This window comes from Leopardus geoffroyi, chromosome B1, assembly GCF_018350155.1.
Source record: "Leopardus geoffroyi isolate Oge1 chromosome B1, O.geoffroyi_Oge1_pat1.0, whole genome shotgun sequence".
Classification (NCBI taxonomy): Eukaryota; Metazoa; Chordata; class Mammalia; order Carnivora; family Felidae; genus Leopardus; species Leopardus geoffroyi.
In genome coordinates this window covers 165,135,093-165,155,357 of record NC_059327.1, presented here as the reverse complement: position 1 = coordinate 165,155,357, position 20,265 = coordinate 165,135,093, and the positions used below count along the sequence as shown (strand labels likewise).

The 20,265-nt window shown below is 39.0% G+C and overlaps 1 protein-coding gene across 1 annotated transcript in view; it reads right to left on the bottom strand.

Annotated features, from left to right (window-relative positions):
* The window catches only part of CNGA1 (cyclic nucleotide gated channel subunit alpha 1), a 34,685-nt gene extending 14,687 nt beyond the window's left edge, over positions 1-19,998 (bottom strand). The window contains exons 1-4 of the mRNA XM_045474147.1: positions 19,729-19,998; positions 6,508-6,628; positions 5,517-5,639; positions 3,777-3,839 (exon numbers count right to left, since the gene is read on the bottom strand). Of these exons, the coding sequence (XP_045330103.1) occupies positions 3,777-3,839; positions 5,517-5,639; positions 6,508-6,614 (293 nt within the window). The 5' untranslated portion in view covers positions 6,615-6,628; positions 19,729-19,998. The remainder of the gene's footprint in view (positions 1-3,776; positions 3,840-5,516; positions 5,640-6,507; positions 6,629-19,728) is intronic.
* Positions 19,999-20,265: the final 267 nt, after the last annotated feature.

Here is a 20,265-nt window from a genome sequence, read left to right as displayed (position 1 = left end):
ACACAGTGGAATCCCAATTCTTAGAATCATTCACTGAATTTGAGATCACCTTTTCTCTATATACAATTTCTTCTGCAGTGGAGATTATGCGATTTGAGGCTCCTTCCTACAGTTGGTTCTATTAGCTGAAGAATGGATTCTGGAGCCAGGCAGACCTACGGTCAAAACAGGCTGCCATTGTTGGCTCAGATGTCTTGGGAAGGTTTATTATTCAGACATGAATGAACAGGCATTACACTACCACTAGGGTAGTCAGAGAGGATGTTAAAGGGAGATAGGGCTAGGCCTCAAAGCGTGGGTAAGAGTTGGAGTGGTTGAGAAGAGTGAGGACACTAAAAGGAAGAAAATTTTCAGGTGCAAATGTACAAGTGAATTTAGTCTGCATATCAATAGCCCAGGAAAAGTAGAATGCTGCTATTGAGGAGAAATATGAAATAAATTAGATAAAGACATGGGGCTTGGCACCTAAGACTGTCACGTACAAAAGGGGAACAGAACATAAAACTGGACAAGGGAGAATTTATTGCCATGACAGCATATTCTTGTGTTATAGGCTTCAACACCCTAGCCCAGATCCATGGAAATGGTGCCAACACACTGCTGGGATGGCTCTCAGAAGCTCAGAAAAAATGATGATTTGTGCTAAGTGTAATAGAAATTACAAAGTGCCATGACAGACGGTGGAGGAAGGTATCAGGGAGACTGAGAGAAGTGATGTGCTGAAGTGGACATACCAAGTAAGGAAGATAACCCACCAACTGACTATGGTCCCTAAGAGGGCTCAGAGGACACAAAAATGATATGGAATATGCTGGTGAGAGGTGCACCAGCATCATTAAGAAACTCAGTGGTATTGTCCTCTATAAGCCAGAGCTGGTAGTGGGAGATACTGAACTGGGTGCAAAACTGGGTTCCCTGAGAGCAACTGAGATGACAGAACCTGGGAATAAGAGATCGGTGGCAGTGCTTACACATCAGAGGAGAGATGGGTCCAATAACTATAATTACCATGAAGGTGAGCATGGTAGCCAGAGGGCTTAACTCATAGACAGTTATAGAAGAAGTTAATTGTATACTGTATTCCTAGATAGATGGGCATCCTTTTGGTTTTTTGGGGTACTGTTTAATGTATACAATGAAAACATATCAGGTATGGATGATTAAGAGGTTGAAGGCAACTTAACCGGATAAAAAGTCACAACCTTATGAGTAGTTTCTAAACCTGAGCCAGTTCTCAGAAATGAAACCACTGACTGAAGAGGGAGCCAAGCCCCCATAAAGAAAGACTCTGCAAACACCATGACCAGTATACTCAGTAATGATTTCCCCAGTCTTTCCCCAGAGAAAACCCATGGTCACTTACATAGGTGACTATACGCTGGGAGAAGAGGGAGTACCTAGATACATTAAAGACTGTTTGGCAAAAGACCCAAGCTGCTATTGAGACCCAGGGATTGAAGCGTCATCATGCCTCCCATTAAAGTGGGGGGCAGCATATGGTGACCTACTAATAACAGAATCCTTGGGGGTTTCCACTGGATCTAAGGACCCCTATTGTGGTCATTTCTCCAGTTCCTCAATGTTAACTGGAATGTAAGTGGATACATATATTTGGTCATTGGCAGAACCCTTATCCCTACTAGTTCCTTAACTTATAGAGTAAGAGCTATTATAAGGGGGAGGGCCAAGTGGAAGCTTTCAAGCTGCCTCCCACCTGCTGGCGGAAAACAATATTGCATCCTAAACAGGAGGGAAAGAAAATGAGACCCTTAAAGACTTAATGCATGCAGGGGTGGTAGTCCCCCCACATTTAATTCAATGTCTTGTCCCTACAAAATTCACATGGATACTCATGAACGGCAGTAGACTACTGAAAATCAAGCACATAGCAGCCCCAATTGTGGCTCCTGTGGCAAATGTGAAAAACAATGCATTTGTGCTATCTAAACCATATACCTAAAGTACTGGGCCAGTCACAGTGACTGTGTTATTTTTTTTTTATCACTATCAGGGAAGAGGATCTGAAATGGTTATGGGATGGAAAATGGCACATTTATAGTCTCTTCCAGGGCTATGTTATCTGTCCTGCTTAATGTCATGACACAGCCTAGAGGGACCTGGACTATCTGGACATTCCTTGGAGCGTCACATTGGTCCACTATATCAATGGCATCATGTTAATAGGGCCTTGAAAGAGGACTGACTAACCATGGAACAGAAGATGACTGTTGACCATGAGTTGGATTCTGCCAGAACTAACAAGTCATGAGGTTGTACAGCAATCTATCACATGATGAAGTGGTATATCTGGGATTGAGCAGGTGCTCACTACCCTTCCGTCATGTCATCTACCACCGTTGCATCAGCTCCTACTCTTCAACTCTCCACCAGGGCCATAGGTGTGGGTCTTACAGGACAGGTCATCATCAATGATCTGGTCGATGAATGGGTCAGCTTGACATCAGGATACAAGCTAAAATGGGCTATGTCTATACCATAGCCCTCCTTAGAAGTGACCTTGAAAGACAATGGTAAAGTTAATCTTTCTAATGTCACAGCTCCAAGCAGTGTCCAGTCATCCCTTTTGTGTGGAAAAGGAAATGGCCATGCATGGGTCTGGGAACCAAGGAGTTGAAGTAGGAGTGATTCACATAGGAAATGTGTGCTTCTCATCCCCACAACTTTCTGCTCTGTGGATCTAAAGGCTTCCAGATAGGTCACGTGTCTTCCAGGGAACACGGTAGGTGTCCCATTAAACATTAAGCTATGACTGCTCCCCAGTCACTTTAGGCCCCTCATGCAAGGCATGAAGCAAGTTCTTTAATCAGAACTAGATAGTGTTGCTGTGTTAGAGTGGGTGAGGGGGATGTATCTGGCACATAGATGATCCACTCTGGTGCCTTTGGTGTTCTCCAGCCCAGTTTTAGTGGTAAATGGACAAATATGGCAGCTATAACTCAAGAAAGGCACAGTGACAAGGGGCTGAAATCCATCAGGAATAAGGGTGACTATGACTACAGTGTGCATGAGGGTAAAGGCCCGGTCCTACTGCCTAACTATGACACAACTCTGAAGGGCCATCCCTGCTCTAGAGTCTCCCATGGGATCGTATGGCATATCAACTCTATTCTCTGAAGTTCAACTTCTCCCTCTGCCCTGTTCTGCTCCCCTAACTCCCTTCTCAGAGATCGTCTCCTGAGGAATTGACCTAAGGCACACTGGCTCAGAATGGAAAGGATTACTGATATTTCATTTATTTTTGTCCACCAGGTGGGGCAACTGCATTTACACAGGAGACATGGTTTTCTATATGTATTTAAACACACATACATACCTAAATACATGCTGCTTTTAATATGGGTAGCCACGTTTTTCAGAAGTAAATAACCACATGACAAAATAATAGAATACCATTGCCATTGCATTAAATAGAGTTTTCCTAATAAAGTTCTCCTCTATAGCAGATTCAGATATATTCCTACATTTTACTGGTGTTCTTTAAGAGCAAAGCTTTGGTTTTCTTTTTCTTTTTTTTTTTTTCAACGTTTATTTATTTTTGGGACAGGGAGAGACAGAGCATGAAGGGGGGAGGGGCAGAGAGAGAGGGAGACACAGAATCGGAAACATGCTCCAGGCTCTGAGCCATCAGCCCAGAGCCTGACGCCGGGCTCGAACTCCCGGACCGCGAGATCGCGACCTGGCTGAAGTCGGACGCTTAACCGACTGCGCCACCCAGGCGCCCCAAAGCTTTGGTTTTCTATTGCAAATGTACTTACTGCTCCTTATTGCTGCTGTTGTTAACGTTGAAAAGTGCAATGGCACCAGGCAGGTAGTGCTCCCTGGAAAATGAAAAAGTACAGTGAAATCATAATAGTTACCATCTGCATAATGCCCTTAAAGAACAGTCTTTTTAAAAAAATTGTTTTTTTAATGTTTATTTATTTTAAGAGAGAGAGAGAGCATGAGCAGGGGAGGGACAGAGATAGAGGGAGAGAGAGAGAATCCCATGCAGGCTCCATGCCTTCAGTGCAGAGCCTGACGTAGGGCTTGAACTCACAAACCATGAGATCATGACCTGAGCCAAAATCAAGAGTCAGATGCTTAACTGACTGAGCCACCCAGGTGCCCCAAGAAGGCTTAAAGAACAAATTATCAGGGCATCTGGGTGGCTCAGTCAGTGTAGCAGCCGACTTTGGCTCAGGTCATGATCTCTCTGTTCATGATCTTGCAGTTCATGACCTTGCGGTTGGTGGATTCGAGCCCTGTGTTGGGCTCTGTGCACACAGCCCAGAGCCTGGAGCCTGCTTGGGATTCTTCATCTCCCTCTCTCTATGCCCCTCCCCCATTCGTGCTCTCTCTCTCTCTCTCTCTCTCAAAAATAAACATTGGGGCGCCTGGGTGGCTCAGTCGGTTAAGCGGCCGACTTCGGCTCAGGTCATGATCTCGCGGTCTGTGAGTTCGAGCCCCGCGTCGGGCTCTGTGCTGACAGCTCAGAGCCTGGAGCCTGTTTCAGATTCTGTGTCTCCCTCTCTCTCTCTCTGACCCTCCCCCGTTCATGCTCTGTCTCCCTCTGTCTCAAAAATAAATAAACGTTAAAAAAAAAATTAAAAAAAATAAATAAACATTACAAAAATTTTTTTCAAGAACAAATTATCTTCAGTTACTATTGTCTAGACAAATTTTGAAAATATAGACCCTCCATGAAGCTTGAATTGCTAAATATCAATGCGATGAACCAAAGTGATTAGTAAACACCTATCAATCAATGTTAGCACCAAAAATTAGCATCCTCCATGGCCTCAAGTGAGGCAACTTGGACGCCAGCAAGACATCTAAGACTTAGGTTGTCAGAGAAGATTGGAAGAGAAGAAAAGACAAATAAAAAACACTGGGGAAACTGAAGGTTGTTGGTGGAAGCAGAAATAAGAGAGAGGAAAAAAGGAGGGAGAAAAAGCAAAGAAAAAGTAAATATGTCCCACAATATGGGAACTCCTGATCCACACCAAAATCACATTCGTGCCCACACCCTTAGAGGCACGTGTGTGAAGTTCTCATGAGTGCTTCATTTCCTACTAAGGACTTTTAGCTTTTCTGTTCTAGCTACTCACTCCTGTGCTCAACTTCCCTGAAAGTAGGGGCAAATGGGATACAGCATTTCAGAGGATGACAGCCAACCCTTCCCACATACCATTGCCTCAGGGCCCTGAAAGAAGGATCAGAAAGGCGGAGGAAGTCAGAGAGGACTGAGGCATCAGGTTCTAAAGGGGCAGAGACCAGTCTCAGGGGAAATGATCAGCAAGCGTGTTTGTGACTCAAAGCCCCGTGGGCATCGATAATCATCAGCCTGTGCTCTCCACGAGAGGAAAAGAATAAGTAGCAAGTTACTCCTGAGATCCTGCACAGTGGCTGGGTAGCAGGAGCATTGCCAAGCCCACTAAATGGAGGAGTAGAATACCTTTCTTTTCTCTAAATAATAGTTTAGAAAGAGATACGGAGGGATAGATTATACTGCTCACCTCTGTGTTGGTCCCCTTCTGCGTGAGTTATTTCTAAAGGAATCCCCTGCATGGGGGGTTTCATTCTCTGATTCTTCAAACATGGAGGCACTGTCGTCATCATCATCATCGTCAGAAAAGGAGCTACGGTCCAATAGGAGGCAGAGGTGAATTAGATCAATGTTTTAAATTATTATGAAGGAAGGAATAACGTTTCTCATTAGGAGGACCACTGCCTCATCTTTTCTCCTTCCTTCTCAAACTAACATACGATGCTTTTTCTTTTTTTTTAAGTGGGCCTCACACCCAGCACGGAGCCCAAAGTGGGGCTGTATCCCATGACCCTGAAAGCAAGACCTGAGCCAAAATCAAGAGTCAGATGCTCAACCAACTGAGTCACCCGAGTGCCCCTACCCCCATTTTAATTAGAAGGAAATGAGAACTTCTAGAATACATGGAATTAGATGGAATATATGCATAATTCAGTGCATACTACTGAATTGTAGTTCAGAAACCACTTTCTAGGTCTTCCATATTTCTATTACTTGACGCATTGATTAACGTTAATATTTATCAAATAGAAAGTATGATATCTATGTTTTTAGGTCACATTATACATTTGTATGGACTAACCTGTAATAACATTTCTTTCCACGAGAAATAAATGCAATATATGTGTATAAATGTCTATGCATTCATGGGGTAGCCACTTTAAATTATACTTCTAAAACATTCAGCATATCACACTATTATTTTCACATTCATTATGGCAATGCCACCCCTTTAGATTTGAAATGTCCCATGAGAGAAGGCCTGGCCTAAGTGCTTCTAAATAATCACCACAATAATATCTCTGTTCACTTGTGAGACAAGTTATGCTGTTCCAAAGTATAAACACATTCACAAAATTAAATAAATTACAAAGGGTAAAGTCACAAAGAAAAAGTTAAACTGAAATCAAGCCTCGTTAAATTTATTAGCGGTGGCTGGTATTAACAATGCATGGATTTACCTGCATGCTCCATTTTCCATCCTCCTTATTTCCTTTTCAATATCTGGAGCAATCACATTGGGAACGTTTATAAAAGAGAACCGTGTATTGATAATATTTTTCTTCATGGTTAGTTTAATATCTGGGGAGAAAAAAGTCTTCTTAGTAGAAAGACTATATATTTACATATACAATCAAAAGTTTCACTCTACCATTCATCTAAGGCTCTCATCATAATTTTATTTCCAGTTATATATAGGACTTATTTTCTAATAGAATATAGATGTGGCCTAAGCCCTTCATTACCACTAGCCAGTTTTTTTGTGTATTTTTTTTAATTCAAGAATATACCAGAGGTGTAAACTTTTTTTTCTTAATTTTGGATTTACCACAGCTTTTTCTTTTAATGTTTATTTTTATTTTTGAGAGAGAGACAGAGCACAAGCAGAGGAGGGGCAGAGGGAGAGAGAGAGACAGAGAGAGAGACAGAATCCAAAGCAGGCCCCAGGCTCTGAGCTGTCAGCACAGAGCCCCCCCCACGTGGCTCGAACTCACCACCTGTGAGATCATGACCTGGCTTAACCCACGGAGCCACCCAGGTGCCCCTGAATTTACCCCAGCTTTAAAATATTCAGGCAATGTCGTCAGAGAACAAAACTATAGGGACCTCACATACACATCAAACAAGTAATAATAAAAAGCAGTAAAATAAAATACCAAAATGAATGTAATCAGCTATGAATTTCTATAAGCATTCCAAAAAAACAGAGCGGGGGCGGGGCGGGGGGTTCTTGATTGGTATTTAAACTTCGGAGGAAAAACTGGATGTGACACACTTAGCAAGGCCCCTAAATGATTACATATAGTGCTCGGTGCAACCATCTCAGGCATCAGGAGAATGCCCAGAACGAAGGGATTCTGAATTCCCCCAGGTACGTCCTACCCCGCGGCAGTTGGCAGTTCGAGACCAACCTCTGGCTCTTGGACAGACGCGCTGAATGGAGCGCAGGCGCGCTGCGCATCACCTTCCAGGCGAGGCTCTGCAGTCACCCAGAGACCACGCCACTGCCCTTAGCGACCTCTCACGGTCGTCCGCTGGCCTCCGGTGTGCTGCAACCACGTCGCCTGGAACCTCGGAGAAGTTCCTGGTGGGCACGAACGGTGTGCCTGTGGGGAGATACAGCCGCTGCTTTGCGACCATTGACTTGGAAGCCCAGCCAGGCCACAGGGCCCAGCTGGCGCCTCCCCTCCACCCCGCTTGCTTGGCAGTTACCGCGCTGCCCTCTGGGCTTTTCATCCACGATGGTGTTTCCTCCAAATCTGCCTGGAGGCAAATCCCTCGAGATGGGTGCTGGGTGTCCATCCCAGCCTCCCCTCCCCAGACCAAGTTTCCTCACTCTAAAAGCTCCCAGTGTCGGCAGGAAAAAAAAAAAAATCAATATCTGGTCACTTCAAGAAAAGTGCCACTGTTGACCAGCTCTTGTATTGAAGGTGTGTGCCATGGTCTGGGGATAAAGACCCAAAAAAGGTCAAGGCGGTGAGAGGAGGACTGTGGGGTGCTAGACAACTTCAATACCTCCCATACCTCTACCTTCCCAAGGTGGCGGGTCATCTATCCATCCCCTACACCACAACACACACCTAGCCTGCACTCCCAAGTTTTTATTATATGACTTGGAGAGATTTCCTTTGTTATTTTTCTACCACTGAGTTCTAGGTTTGGGCAGCAAATTTGCCTTTGTTATTAATAACATAGAAAAGCAAAAATAAAAAATAGAGAGAGAGAGAAGGAATCATTTGATATGGGAAAAAATGTATAAAACACTTCATTCTTTATAGTAAAATATGTTAAGGAATGATTTGCTTTTTGGGGCGCCTGGGTGGCTCAGCTGGTGAAGCATCGGACTTGTTTTCAACCTAGGTCATGATCATAGGGTTCATGAATTCAAGCCCCACATTAGGGGCTTATTTATTTTGAGAGACACAGAAACAGCATGAGGGGGAAGGGGCAGAGAGAGAGGGGGAGAGAGAGAATTCCAAACAGGCTCTGCACTGTCAGTGCAGAGCCCAACGTGGGGCTCAAACTCACAAACCTGTGAGATCATGACCTGAGCCAAAACCAAGAGACAGCTGCTTAACTGACTGAGCCACCCAGGTGGCTAATTATCTTGACTAAAAAGTTCCAGAACATAATACGTATCTTGATATCAACATTGTCTTAACAGATACCTAAGTGTGGTTTGGGCTTTATACAAATATTTTTAGCTTTGGGGCGCCTGGGTGGCTCAGTGGGTTGAGCGACCAACTTCGGCTCAGGTCATGATCTCACGGTTTGTGGGTTCGAGCTCTGCATTGGGCTCTGTGCTGACAGCTCAGAGCCTGGAGCCTGCTTCAGATTCTGTGTCTCCCTCTCTCTCTGCCCCTCCCCCACTCATGCTCTGTCTCTCTCTGTCTCAGAAATAAATAATCATTAAAAAAAATTAAAAAAACAAAACAAATATTTTCAGCATTTTACCCTCAAGCACGGTGACAACCCTTGGTTTGAGAGAAATGTTTGATTCATGTTAAGGAAGTCTCTATTTATTCTTATTTTATCAATTTTTTAAAATTAGAAATAGGAATGAATATTGATTTTTATTAAAGAATCTCTTACTTTTATAGAAATAGTATTTTTCCTTTTAATTTTTTTCTATTAACATGATGAACTGTATTAATGAATTATTTTAATAGTTATGAAATAAACTCTTCTTGATTATGGTAAATTCCTCTTTTCATATGCTATTGGAACCTCGCTGCTAATACTGTATTTTATTTTGCATTTTTACATTAAAATGTTTTGCATTGTATTAAAACACAAAATTAGTCTGTTGCTTGGAAAGGGTTTTTAACAGTAAATGTTGACGTTTTTCATACACTTTTCAACTCTTTTTGGTATCATAGGATTGTTAAGAAGGCATCTGAAAAGAACGAAAAGATTCTTCTTTTAGAGAATTCATTGCTTTGCTGGTTTTCCCAAATATGAATTTTAAATCAAAATTTGTGAATCAAAGAGAAACAGCTGCTTTTAAAAATAAGTTTCAGGGGTGTCTGGGGGGCTCAGTTGGTTGAGCATCCGACTTCAGCTCAGGTCCTGATCTCACAATTCCTGAACCCGAGCCCTGTGTCAGGCTCTGTGCTTTGGATTCTGTGTTTACTTGTCTCTCTTCCCCTCCCCGAGCCGTGCTCTGTCTTTCTCCCTTTCAAAAATAAATAAACTTTTTTTTTAACTTTTCAAAAAATAAAGTAAGGTTTAGTTTTCATGTTTAGCTGAATCACAAAAATTTCTCACTTAAATGAGGATGTAAAAACCCGAACAAAGATAAAGCAAAGCAAATGACAGGGAAAATCTAATGGAGAGTTCAGGAAAAATTAATTTGGAATATAAACTCTGAATTCCCAGGAAGTCATCTATTCTATTGATTGACATCAGGCTCTAACTTGGGTTCAAATCCTGACTCCCTCACTAGCTGAATGAACTCAAGTTGAGGTTTTTTTAACCTTATTGAACCTCAATTTTATCATCTATAAAATCAGAATAATAAAATCTCTTTTATATCCAATAAAGATGTTGTGAACCCCCAATCTCAAATCCACACATCCAAACATAATTTAGTATGCAGCAGTGATTCTCTGAATTTAGTAGGAAGGATACCTGTGAAACTTGTTTAAAATGCAGATATCACAGCCCTGCTCTCAGGGTACGAATGAAGTATGAATTCGAGTAGACACGAATCTACAATTTCATCAAGGACCATAAGTAATTCTGTTTCAAGGGGTTCCTGAGTCACACTTAAAGGAACATTACTCTATGCTATTGATCTTGGTGCACTACCCCAGTCATATCTGTATTTCTGATTATAGTAGCGAGAGACACGAATTAACTATCAGGAAAGGCTTCAACATCGCTGTTACTTCTCTGACATTTCAGATATACAAATCTGAAAACTTTAGAATCAATTCCTGAAGACAAATTTCACAAACAACTATTGTAACAAAAAGTCAATTTCATAACAGAATGTAAAAAATATAGACTTTGATTTGAAAAATGGTCTGTAAAATTCACTATGTTAATAGAAGAAAGATGAGAAAAGTCATATGATAATTTCAACAGATGAAGAAAAGGCATTGACAAAATTCAACACCTATTCATAATACAAAATCTCAGCAAATTCAGAATAGAAAGGAACTTCCTCAACCCAGTAAAGAACATGTACAAAAAACCTATAATTAACACCATACTAAATGATAAAAGACTGAACATGTTCTCCCTAAAGTCAAGAACAAGGCAAGGATATTTTAGAGGTATTCAACATTGTGCTGTCTCTTGCAACAAGCCCCCCAAAATATTTAAATATAAAAAAATAAAAGATATCCCTATAGTGAAGAAATTAAACTATCTTTATTTGCAGATAACATAATAGTGTATTAGACAACCCTAAAGAATCTACAAAAAAGGAAATTGAACAAATCAGTAAACTTGGCAAGGATAAAAATCAATGTAAAAGTTTCATTTTCTTTCTGTATGTTAGCAATGAATAAGTAGAAAATGAAATGAAATTGAATATATACATAACAAGCAAGTAATGTCTACATCCAATTCAATAAATAAGTACTTTATACAAAGTTCTCTGCCAGATGCTGTAAAAAAGAAGCCCAAAGAGGGGCACCTGGGTGGCTCAGTCGGTTAAGCGCCCAACTTCAGCTCAGGTCATGATCTTGCTGCTCGTGTGTTCGAGCCCCATATCAGGCTGTGTGCTGACAGTTCAGAGCCTGGAGCCTGCTTGAGATTCTGTGAATCCCTCTGTCTCTGCCTCTCCCCTGCTCATGCTCTCTCTCTCTCTCTCTCTCTCTCTCTCTCAAAAATAAATAAACATTAAAAATAATTTTTTAATAAGAAGACACTTCTATATGAACAGGTATTGAAAGTCCTCAAAGATATAATATAGTACCATGTGCAGAGAAAAAGGATATATAATTTCCTGTGTGTGTGTGTGTGTGTGTGCGCGCGCGCACGTGTGCGCGCACATGCGTAGACAGAGGGAGAGATGCCACAAGAAATTGGTACTAGTGATTACCTTCCTCTAAGAAGGGGAACTATGGATGGGACTAGATGATAGGAGAGGAAGAGGGAATATTTTGTACTTTTAAAATTTTGTATCATATAAATTAAGTACTTAGTGGATACATGTAGTGACCCTTATTTCAAAATGTAAAACAGTACAAAAATGATATCATCCATAGTTCTACCACCGAGAATTATCGTTACCTTTTGCCTTTTGTCAAATTTGCATCCACACCTTTTATGGTAAGTGAAAACCAATAAAACTTTATGCCTAAAGTTACAGCCCTTTAAGAAATTGCCACCTCCCAGTGCTGTTCTTACTGTCCCGTTCCCTACCTCCCAGAAGCAACCACTACTGTAAATTTGGGGTGTGTTCTTCCAGACCATTCTCCCTCCTACCGCATGCCTACATATGCATCCATCAGTGTATAGTTTTGGACATGTTGTTTAAGCATGTAAAGCGTCACCTGTGTATAATTTTGCAACTTGCTTTTTTCACTCAAAATTATGTTTTGAAAAGTATGCTAATATACAGAGCTCTTTCCTTTTATAATATTGTTTGTAAATATTGCAGTCTACGTGCATCGTATTGTGTTCCTTTTCTCTATGTGTATTTCTTCTCTCTAATAATGAAAGATTGGTTCTTTCTAGTGTTTTGCTATTGTGAGCAGCGCTGTAGCAAAATTAAAATTCCTCTGCATGTCTCCTTAGACACATGTGCGAGAGTGGTTCTTATGTACATATCCAAATATGGAATGGCTATTTCTAGTTTTAGGTTATTAGAGCCAGCCAGATCACTGCCCGAAGTGGAATATCATTTTATGTATCCTGCCAGCCCTATACAAATGTGCTATATCCCCAACATCCTCACCAACTCTTCCTGCCGCCAAATTTTAAGGTTTTCCCCAATTTGATGAGTAAAAACTTTTTTGATTTGCATTTACTAGTAAAGTGGCAAAAGTCGCATGTGTCCATTGGTCATTTGGATTTCTTCTTTGTGAATTACATGTTCATATTCTTGGCTAATTTTTCTTCAGTTGGATTCTTTCACCCATTCAACATGTAACATGTGTTTAATAAATGCCTGCTCGGCATCAGACATTATTACTATCCCCTACGTGAATATGCACCCCGATTCTCTATTAATTGTACTTTGCTAAAATAAACATAAAATTCTGCCATCAACTAATGTCATTTGTGTACTTTACTAATCTGTAAGTCCCTTCAATTACATAGCAATACGTGTTTACCGGTATATGGCTTACAAAGCAATCTGACTCCTCTAATCTCAGTTAACTATTATCTCTACTATGTTGTGATCCATAATGGGCTGTATTATGTCACCCAAGCACTTTTATACCACTTCTGGATAAAATTGAAAACTGACCTGAGAAATTCATTTTGCAAGGCCGGCATGGTATAGACTTTGAAGCATCATCTTTCCTTTTCTTTTTTTGAGAGAAAGGAAGAGAGAGTATGTGGGCACACAGGGGCAGAGCAGAGGGAGAGGGAGAGAGAATCTTAAGCAGGCTCCATGACCAGTGTGGAGTCCAACGAGGGGCTTGATCCCATGACCCTGGAATCATGCCCTGAGTCAAAATCAAGAGTCAGATGCTCAACTGACTAAGCCGCCCCCCCCCGGAACCCAAAAACATTATCTTTAAAAGAGGATAGTTACATATTAAGCAGGTCAGAGCACCCACACCACCTAATTATTTGAAGAGGGCCAAGGATGATTCAGCTTGTATAAGGATTGCTGTGTGCTGGTGCTTTCTGGAGTAGATTTCTTTGTGAATGTTCCAAATGATTATTATAAATGATGTGTTTGTTTTTCGGCCATTGTTATATTGGCTCTAATAAGTAAAATATGTACCTTCTAAAATAAATGCTGTGCCCTTCTCCAACAGGGCAAAGCTTTTCTAAAGAAGGCACTCTCATCTGCCGAGGCAACCAGTAAAATTCAGCCTCATAGAAGAGTGCAGAACTATATGCACTACACTGTAAACAACAGTTTTGGAGCACTCTCTATTGTTCTCTGTATTATTCAAGTTTTATACAATAATAATGTATAATAAGCAAGTCAGCACTTTTTCTTTAAAATAATGTTAATAATAAAAGGATAAATTTTGATATTTTTTCTCTAAAGAGCATAACTTAACAACTTGTAGAAATGTTCACGCTACTGTGTCAAGCAGGAAAAAACCGATTGTTCAGCAATATTTATAATACCATCCCATTTTATTAAAAATTGTGTATATGTGCATACAAAGGGTAAGCATTTAAATGGTAAACATGTTAAGTTTTCAGTGGTGAGATCATTAGTGTTTTCACTTTCTTCTTTGCGCACTTCTGCATTTTCTCCTAATTTATTTTTTTTAATGGGAAAAAAGGTAGTATTCTTAAATGGAATTTTGTTTCATAACAAGAATACTTAGTGTCAGCACTTTTTCTTTAAAATAATGTTTCCCAGCCCTTGCCCAATCTCAGTATTCAGTTGCAGAGTTAAGGTTGTTGCTTAATATTTAATAATCCTCCCAGAGTTGTGTAACCATCCAGAACAGGCTTTGCTGGCTGTACCAGAGACAGGCAGCCAGTGCCTGGAAACAGCCACCACCTGCTTGGCAAAGATGTTGGTTCTGGCCCCAGCTCTTCCCCAAATTGCCGGTGAGATCTTGGCAGAGAGATCTCTCTGAGCTTCAGTCGCCTCTGCTGTAAAGTGGAGATGATAATACCTGGCCTGTCCCTGGTAATGATTGATTCTCTATGGGGGGCTAATGAAAAAACTCACATCAATACCTCGAAAGCAATATTGAAGGGCTATATAAATGCAAATTGATGATATTGTTACGTAATCCCCAAGCTCAGAGAAGCGACCATCAACTTTCTCATGGAGACAAAGAGAGTTAAATGATTAAAATAATCTTTCTTTAAACCCTTCCCCCTTGAACTATCACTTTAAGAGGTCAAATTGGTCAGAGCAACTATTTAATAATTATCTTTATAGGATTATAAACAACCTGTAATTCCCGCGAAAACGAAAACAGAGCTGGCACAACACTGTTGCTCTATCTGCCTTTAACAAACATTGGGACCCGACAGGCTTGCTAAGTCACTTGTTACCAACTTATGAAGAAAACACGATTCTTTCTCAGGAAGAAACAATTTCACCAAGGAGGCCGTAATTATTATAATCATTACCATCCCCTTCAAAATCCACAGAAAATTTATAGAGTGACCATCAGAGAATAAAATCTTGATTGATCAAAAGCCAATGAACAAAACCAGCAAGTAACCAAATAAATACATCTTCCAATATTCCCTTTTTTTTTGGCTAAAACATTTTACAAGAAAACACAGTGATAGAGAGTGGTTTAAATGTCAGAAAAGGTAAGCGCATTAGAGCAAAAAATTGTGTTTTGTTCACTCCTACATTCCCACTGACTAGAGATCTTTTTCAAATAAATTTAAAGAATTGATTTTAACTACAAAGTCATATATATTATGACATTGGGGTATTGCAAAACCCTATATCATTGAAGAAAGTTTTCTTTAAAATCAATACATTCTACTGATCAAGGGTAAGAACAAGGAATTTTTTGCAATGGTCAGAGGCTTTAATGTGTTATCTTTCTACTTTCTCCTTTAAATCAGAAAGCAGTCAGAATTCTAAAAACTGACCCCCCCAAAATTAATAAATATATTAATAAATTATGAATTATATATATTATACATAAAGAGAGAGGGAGAGAGAGAGATGAAGAGAGAGAGAGAGGGAGAGAGAGACAGAAAGGGACTATATATTAAATCATTTCTTTAGCCCTAAGCATTTACTTCTTGGTACGTACATCTATGGTTGCATGTGAATGTCCCACTTTTCCAATATTCTCTAAGCTACTTAAGGACAGAGAACTTCCTTTTTCTCTGTATATGCCCTGGGACAACACAAATACAAACTTTATTGAAATAACAGAAGTGAGGAAACATATAAAAGTCAAAAAATACTTAGAACTCAGCACTTGAGGTCCCCTGGACTCTAATTATATGGAGATTTTGTCAGTCACAATGAGTATTTGAGATTTAGGATAATTTTTTTCCTGTTTTTCTTACAAATTTATACCTGTACCCAAAAGAAACACCTTAAGAGTACTGATATTTTTACTTGCAAACCATTTGCAGAGAACGTAATCCAATCTGCACTCAATATTTTTGCTTCTCAACATTTGGTGAGCACAGGTCGTGTAAACAGCAGCACCAGGTAACTCGCTGAGGTGCGAAGGCGAGAAAGAAAAGAGGATGGTTGTTGATGAAGACAGGCTTCCGGGCCAAGAAAAGTTAGTAAGAGAACCAGGTACGTAATAAAAATCCAGTGGGACAATTTTGTGTGTGTGCGACACCGTACAGCAGGGAGATTCACAAAAAGCTTTCCAAAGCAGGGGATATGCACCTGGATTTTGAAGGATGAGTAGTTTGCCAGACAGGAGAGGAAATGAGCGTTCTTGGCAGAGCAAACAGCATGTGAAAAAGGTAAAGAAAGAAGAAAAGAGCAAATATTTCTAATGGCTGAAAGAAGATGCCTGGGTGTGTGTGGTTCCCCTGAACACTCAGATAATGGGGAGCACTTACCAGAGTGTGGATCTTTTATGATGATCCCTTTATAGCGGTGTCTTTCCCACCAGCCTTGAGAGCAGGTACCAGTGAGCTCTGATGTTTATGTCTACAGCACTTTACCTAATATCTGGCTCATAATAAACAACCAAAAAAATTGTTTTACTTTCATTACTTATTGTATTGCACAAACACCACATCTACACTACATGTAGAGGTAATAAACATCTACACCCCATCATCATGTTAAAGACTGCACTTAAATAACTATTTCTACGTCACTACAATGTGTACATTTATTATTCCCAGTTGCCTTTAGAATAATGTTCCCTGGAACACAATATGTTTTAAAAAGATATTTCATTGGGGCGCCTGGGTGGCGCAGTCGGTTGAGCGTCCGACTTCAGCCAGGTCCCGATCTCGCGGTCCGTGAGTTCGAGCCCCGCGTCAGGCTCTGAGCTGATGGCTCGGAGCCTGGAGCCTGTTTCCGATTCTGTGTCTCCCTCTCTCTCTGCCCCAATGCCGTTCATGCCCTGTCTCTCTCTGTCCCAAAAATAAATAAACGTTGAAAAAAAAAATTAAAAAAAAAAAAAAAAGATATTTCATTAAATGTATGAACAAATTTTGGGAGAATCAACATGCTTAATATATTAAAACTCTTAAAATTACATGACAAGGGGGCACTGGGGTGGTTCAGTCAGTTAAGGGGCCAACTTCGGCTCAGGTCACGATCTTGGGGTTTGTGAGTTCAAGCCCTGCATCGGGCTCTGTGCTGACAGCTCAGAGCCTGGAGCTTATTTCGGATTTTGTGTCTCCCTCTCTCTCTCTGCCCCTCCCCTGCTTGCTCTCTGTCTCTCTCTCTCTCTCTCACTCATAAACATTAAAAAAATAATAAGAAAATAAAATCACATGACAAGGGACATCTCATTTATCGATGGCTTTAAAAATCTACTTTGTAAGTCTTTATAATTTTTTCTTTTTTTTAAATTTTATTTTTAAGTAATCTCTACATCCAACATGGGGCTCAAACTCACAACCCCGAGATCAAGAGTAGCATGCTTTTCCAACTGAGCTAGCCAAGCGCCCCAAGTCCTTATTATTTCCTTTAAATAAGCATGTACATTTCCTATTAAATGCATTATACATAGTTAAATTTTTATTTGTAAATAAGATCTATTTTTATTGTATTGACTAGGAACTATTAATTTACATATTTATTTTGTAGCCTATTATCTTATTGACATTTTTATTAGTTTTAATAGTCTTAAATTGATCCTTTGGAGTACTCTGAATAGACAATTATATCATCCATAGGTAATGATAATTTTATCTTTGAAAACTGTATTTATTTTTCTTGTCTTATTGTGTTGAATACAAGTCACTGAACAATGTTAAATAATAGATACCCCAGCACTCCTTGTTTTATTTCAGACTTTGGAGCTTCTCCTATTTTTGCCCGTTGATTTCGGATAAATTATTTATTATGTTAAAGAGTTTTATTTTATTATTAATTTGCTATCATATCAAAAATAGATGTTGAATTTTATCAGTTACTTTTTTATCAACTACAACTATATGAATTAAAGCTAAATTTGTGTACCATGGAACGTTTGTTCATGTGAGAACAATTAGGCATAAATATAACTATTTGTCCCACATGTAGAGTGGACAGAGAATGTAGCCTGTATACTTTTTTTTGCCTATATTAGCATAGTTCATAGCATAGTTCAAAATCTTCGCACAACAGTTGTCTGCTGAAGGGAAGGTACGTTATATTTCTCCTTTAAGGGGATGTAGCTGTGGGAAGTTTGGTTAGTGCCATAGCCAAAACTTAAAATATGCTATCCAAATTCTCGTGTACTTTTACCCAAGGTGAAAGGTTCTGGCATTATGTGGATTTATTCCTTAGACCTATTGATGAGGACACAGTAAGAAACAAACCAAAGTTTCTGGCTAACACAATGCCTTTCACATAATAGGTACTAATTAAACATTTGTTGAATAAATTATTGAGTAAAAAATTTTAAGTTACAAGTGGCTTTTTTTTGGAAGAAGTTCTTGGACTCTCCTCACTTTTGCCCATAATTTTTCATCAATTGAATTTTTACTTCCTAAATTCAATGTACATTGAATTTGTTTTTTTTACATTTGTTTTTATAGAAAATAATCTATTTTATCCAGATCTTTTACACATATTAACATCACAGCCTAAAAAATTACCTCCATGAAAAGGAAAATCTATAATTGCTGTTTTTCGATCTTCAATTAAAGAAGTTTTTGATGATTCTTCCCCCACCCCCAAGTTTACCCTCAGTATTTTTTTTTTTATTCCTAAGGGTAGGGTCTTTAATATAAACTTTACTTATTAATTTCTAACTTTGACTGTTGGCAGAGATTATAGCCTGTATGCTTTTTTGCCTTACTGAGATCATTTTGTGACCAATTTATAAACATTCCAAGTGTAGAGAAAAGAGGGTGTACCCTCTATGATATATAAAGTGTAATCAATAACTATTAGGGCTTTTATTTACAGTTTCTCTCTGATGCTCCCCCCCCCCCAACACCATCCTGTTTCGTTTGCCTGCTTGATCTAACAAAGACATGAGTGAAAGATGTTTATGGAAAGAATGTTAAGCAAAAAAATGAATGTAATTAAACGAATCAATTAAGGGTTATATAAATGAAAAAAACCAAAATGTCAGAAGCCGTGTGTTTATTAATAAGAACATTTTAAAAGCTTAGTTTAACAACACCTCGCTTTGTAATACATAGTGAAATGACAAGTATTTATAATTTTGTATTCTTGGCACAATAAAAGTGATAAAGAGTAGTTTTTAAATTTATAAAAATAAAACATGACAGTAAATAATAATAGTTTTTAAAAGTCTAATTAAAATATACTGACTATCATGGAGAATTAAAAGAAGGCAAGGTGATTTCAGTTCTGTCTCCATCACATGACAATAATATTTTACCTTGAGGAACCCTCTTAATCTCCTTAGAACACATATTTATCTCTAAAAGGAAGTGTGCAGGTTGCTATAATAATGCTTAGAAGTATCTAACACTTAAGAAGCTCTCAATGAGTTAAAGCTCATGTTTTCAGGAATTAATTTTTTATTAAGATATATATGAATTTAATGGTGTTCAATCTTCAAACATTTTAAAGAGAAAGAAAACCCGGCACAAGACACTTCCTTTGAAAAAAGACACATCTGCCAAAGTTATTGTTTCTGACTTCTAAAAATGAACTTGAAATTTGCAAAAAGCAGGTAGTATTTACTGTTGTGATATTCCGATTAACAGAATCATATTACCAGGTATTTATTTATTATTACTTTTAACTAAAAATGTATTTTAGTGTAATATTCATTTATCTGACGAAACTACAGAGAAGTCAATAAAGATACAAGCAATCATTGCTATAAATAGGAAGCATGTAACAGAAAACAAAGCAAATGCTGATACTTTAATAAATCAAAACAGAGGTGTAAACATATGTGAAAAAACAACAGTAATTACTACTGGGTTCTTACCTTTGGTTGCTTAAGCAATGTATCTGTGTCTTCTAGAAACAGAAGTCAGTAGTATATCCAAAACAAACAGGGAGATAGTGCAAATCTTGACATTGTCAAAAGCCAGGTCCTAATTTTTTTAAATAATAAATATACAGATCTTTTTCCTTTCTTTAAACATGTGAAAACGGCTAGTTTTCTTAATCATTCCCAAAGAAAGAAACAATTCTGTGGCATTGCCAAAGGAGGATTTTCATGAGTCGGTATTGGATTTGCGGATTTATATACGGATGAAAATAACAGCAACCAAATCACCATTATCCTTAGCTGGAGCTGGAGCTCATTAATATGTATAAGAGTGAGGGATAAAAGGAGGTTTCTCAGAACTACATACACCTCTTAACAAATCTGAAAGTAAAGTTAGCCGAAGGTAATACTGCCTAATGGATTTTATTAAAATGACACTATCAATTCATCCAGGGTGAATTCTTGAAAGAATTGTTTAGGTTTTTACAAAGTATGATTACATTTCTAAATACAGTGCCATCATATTAAAAA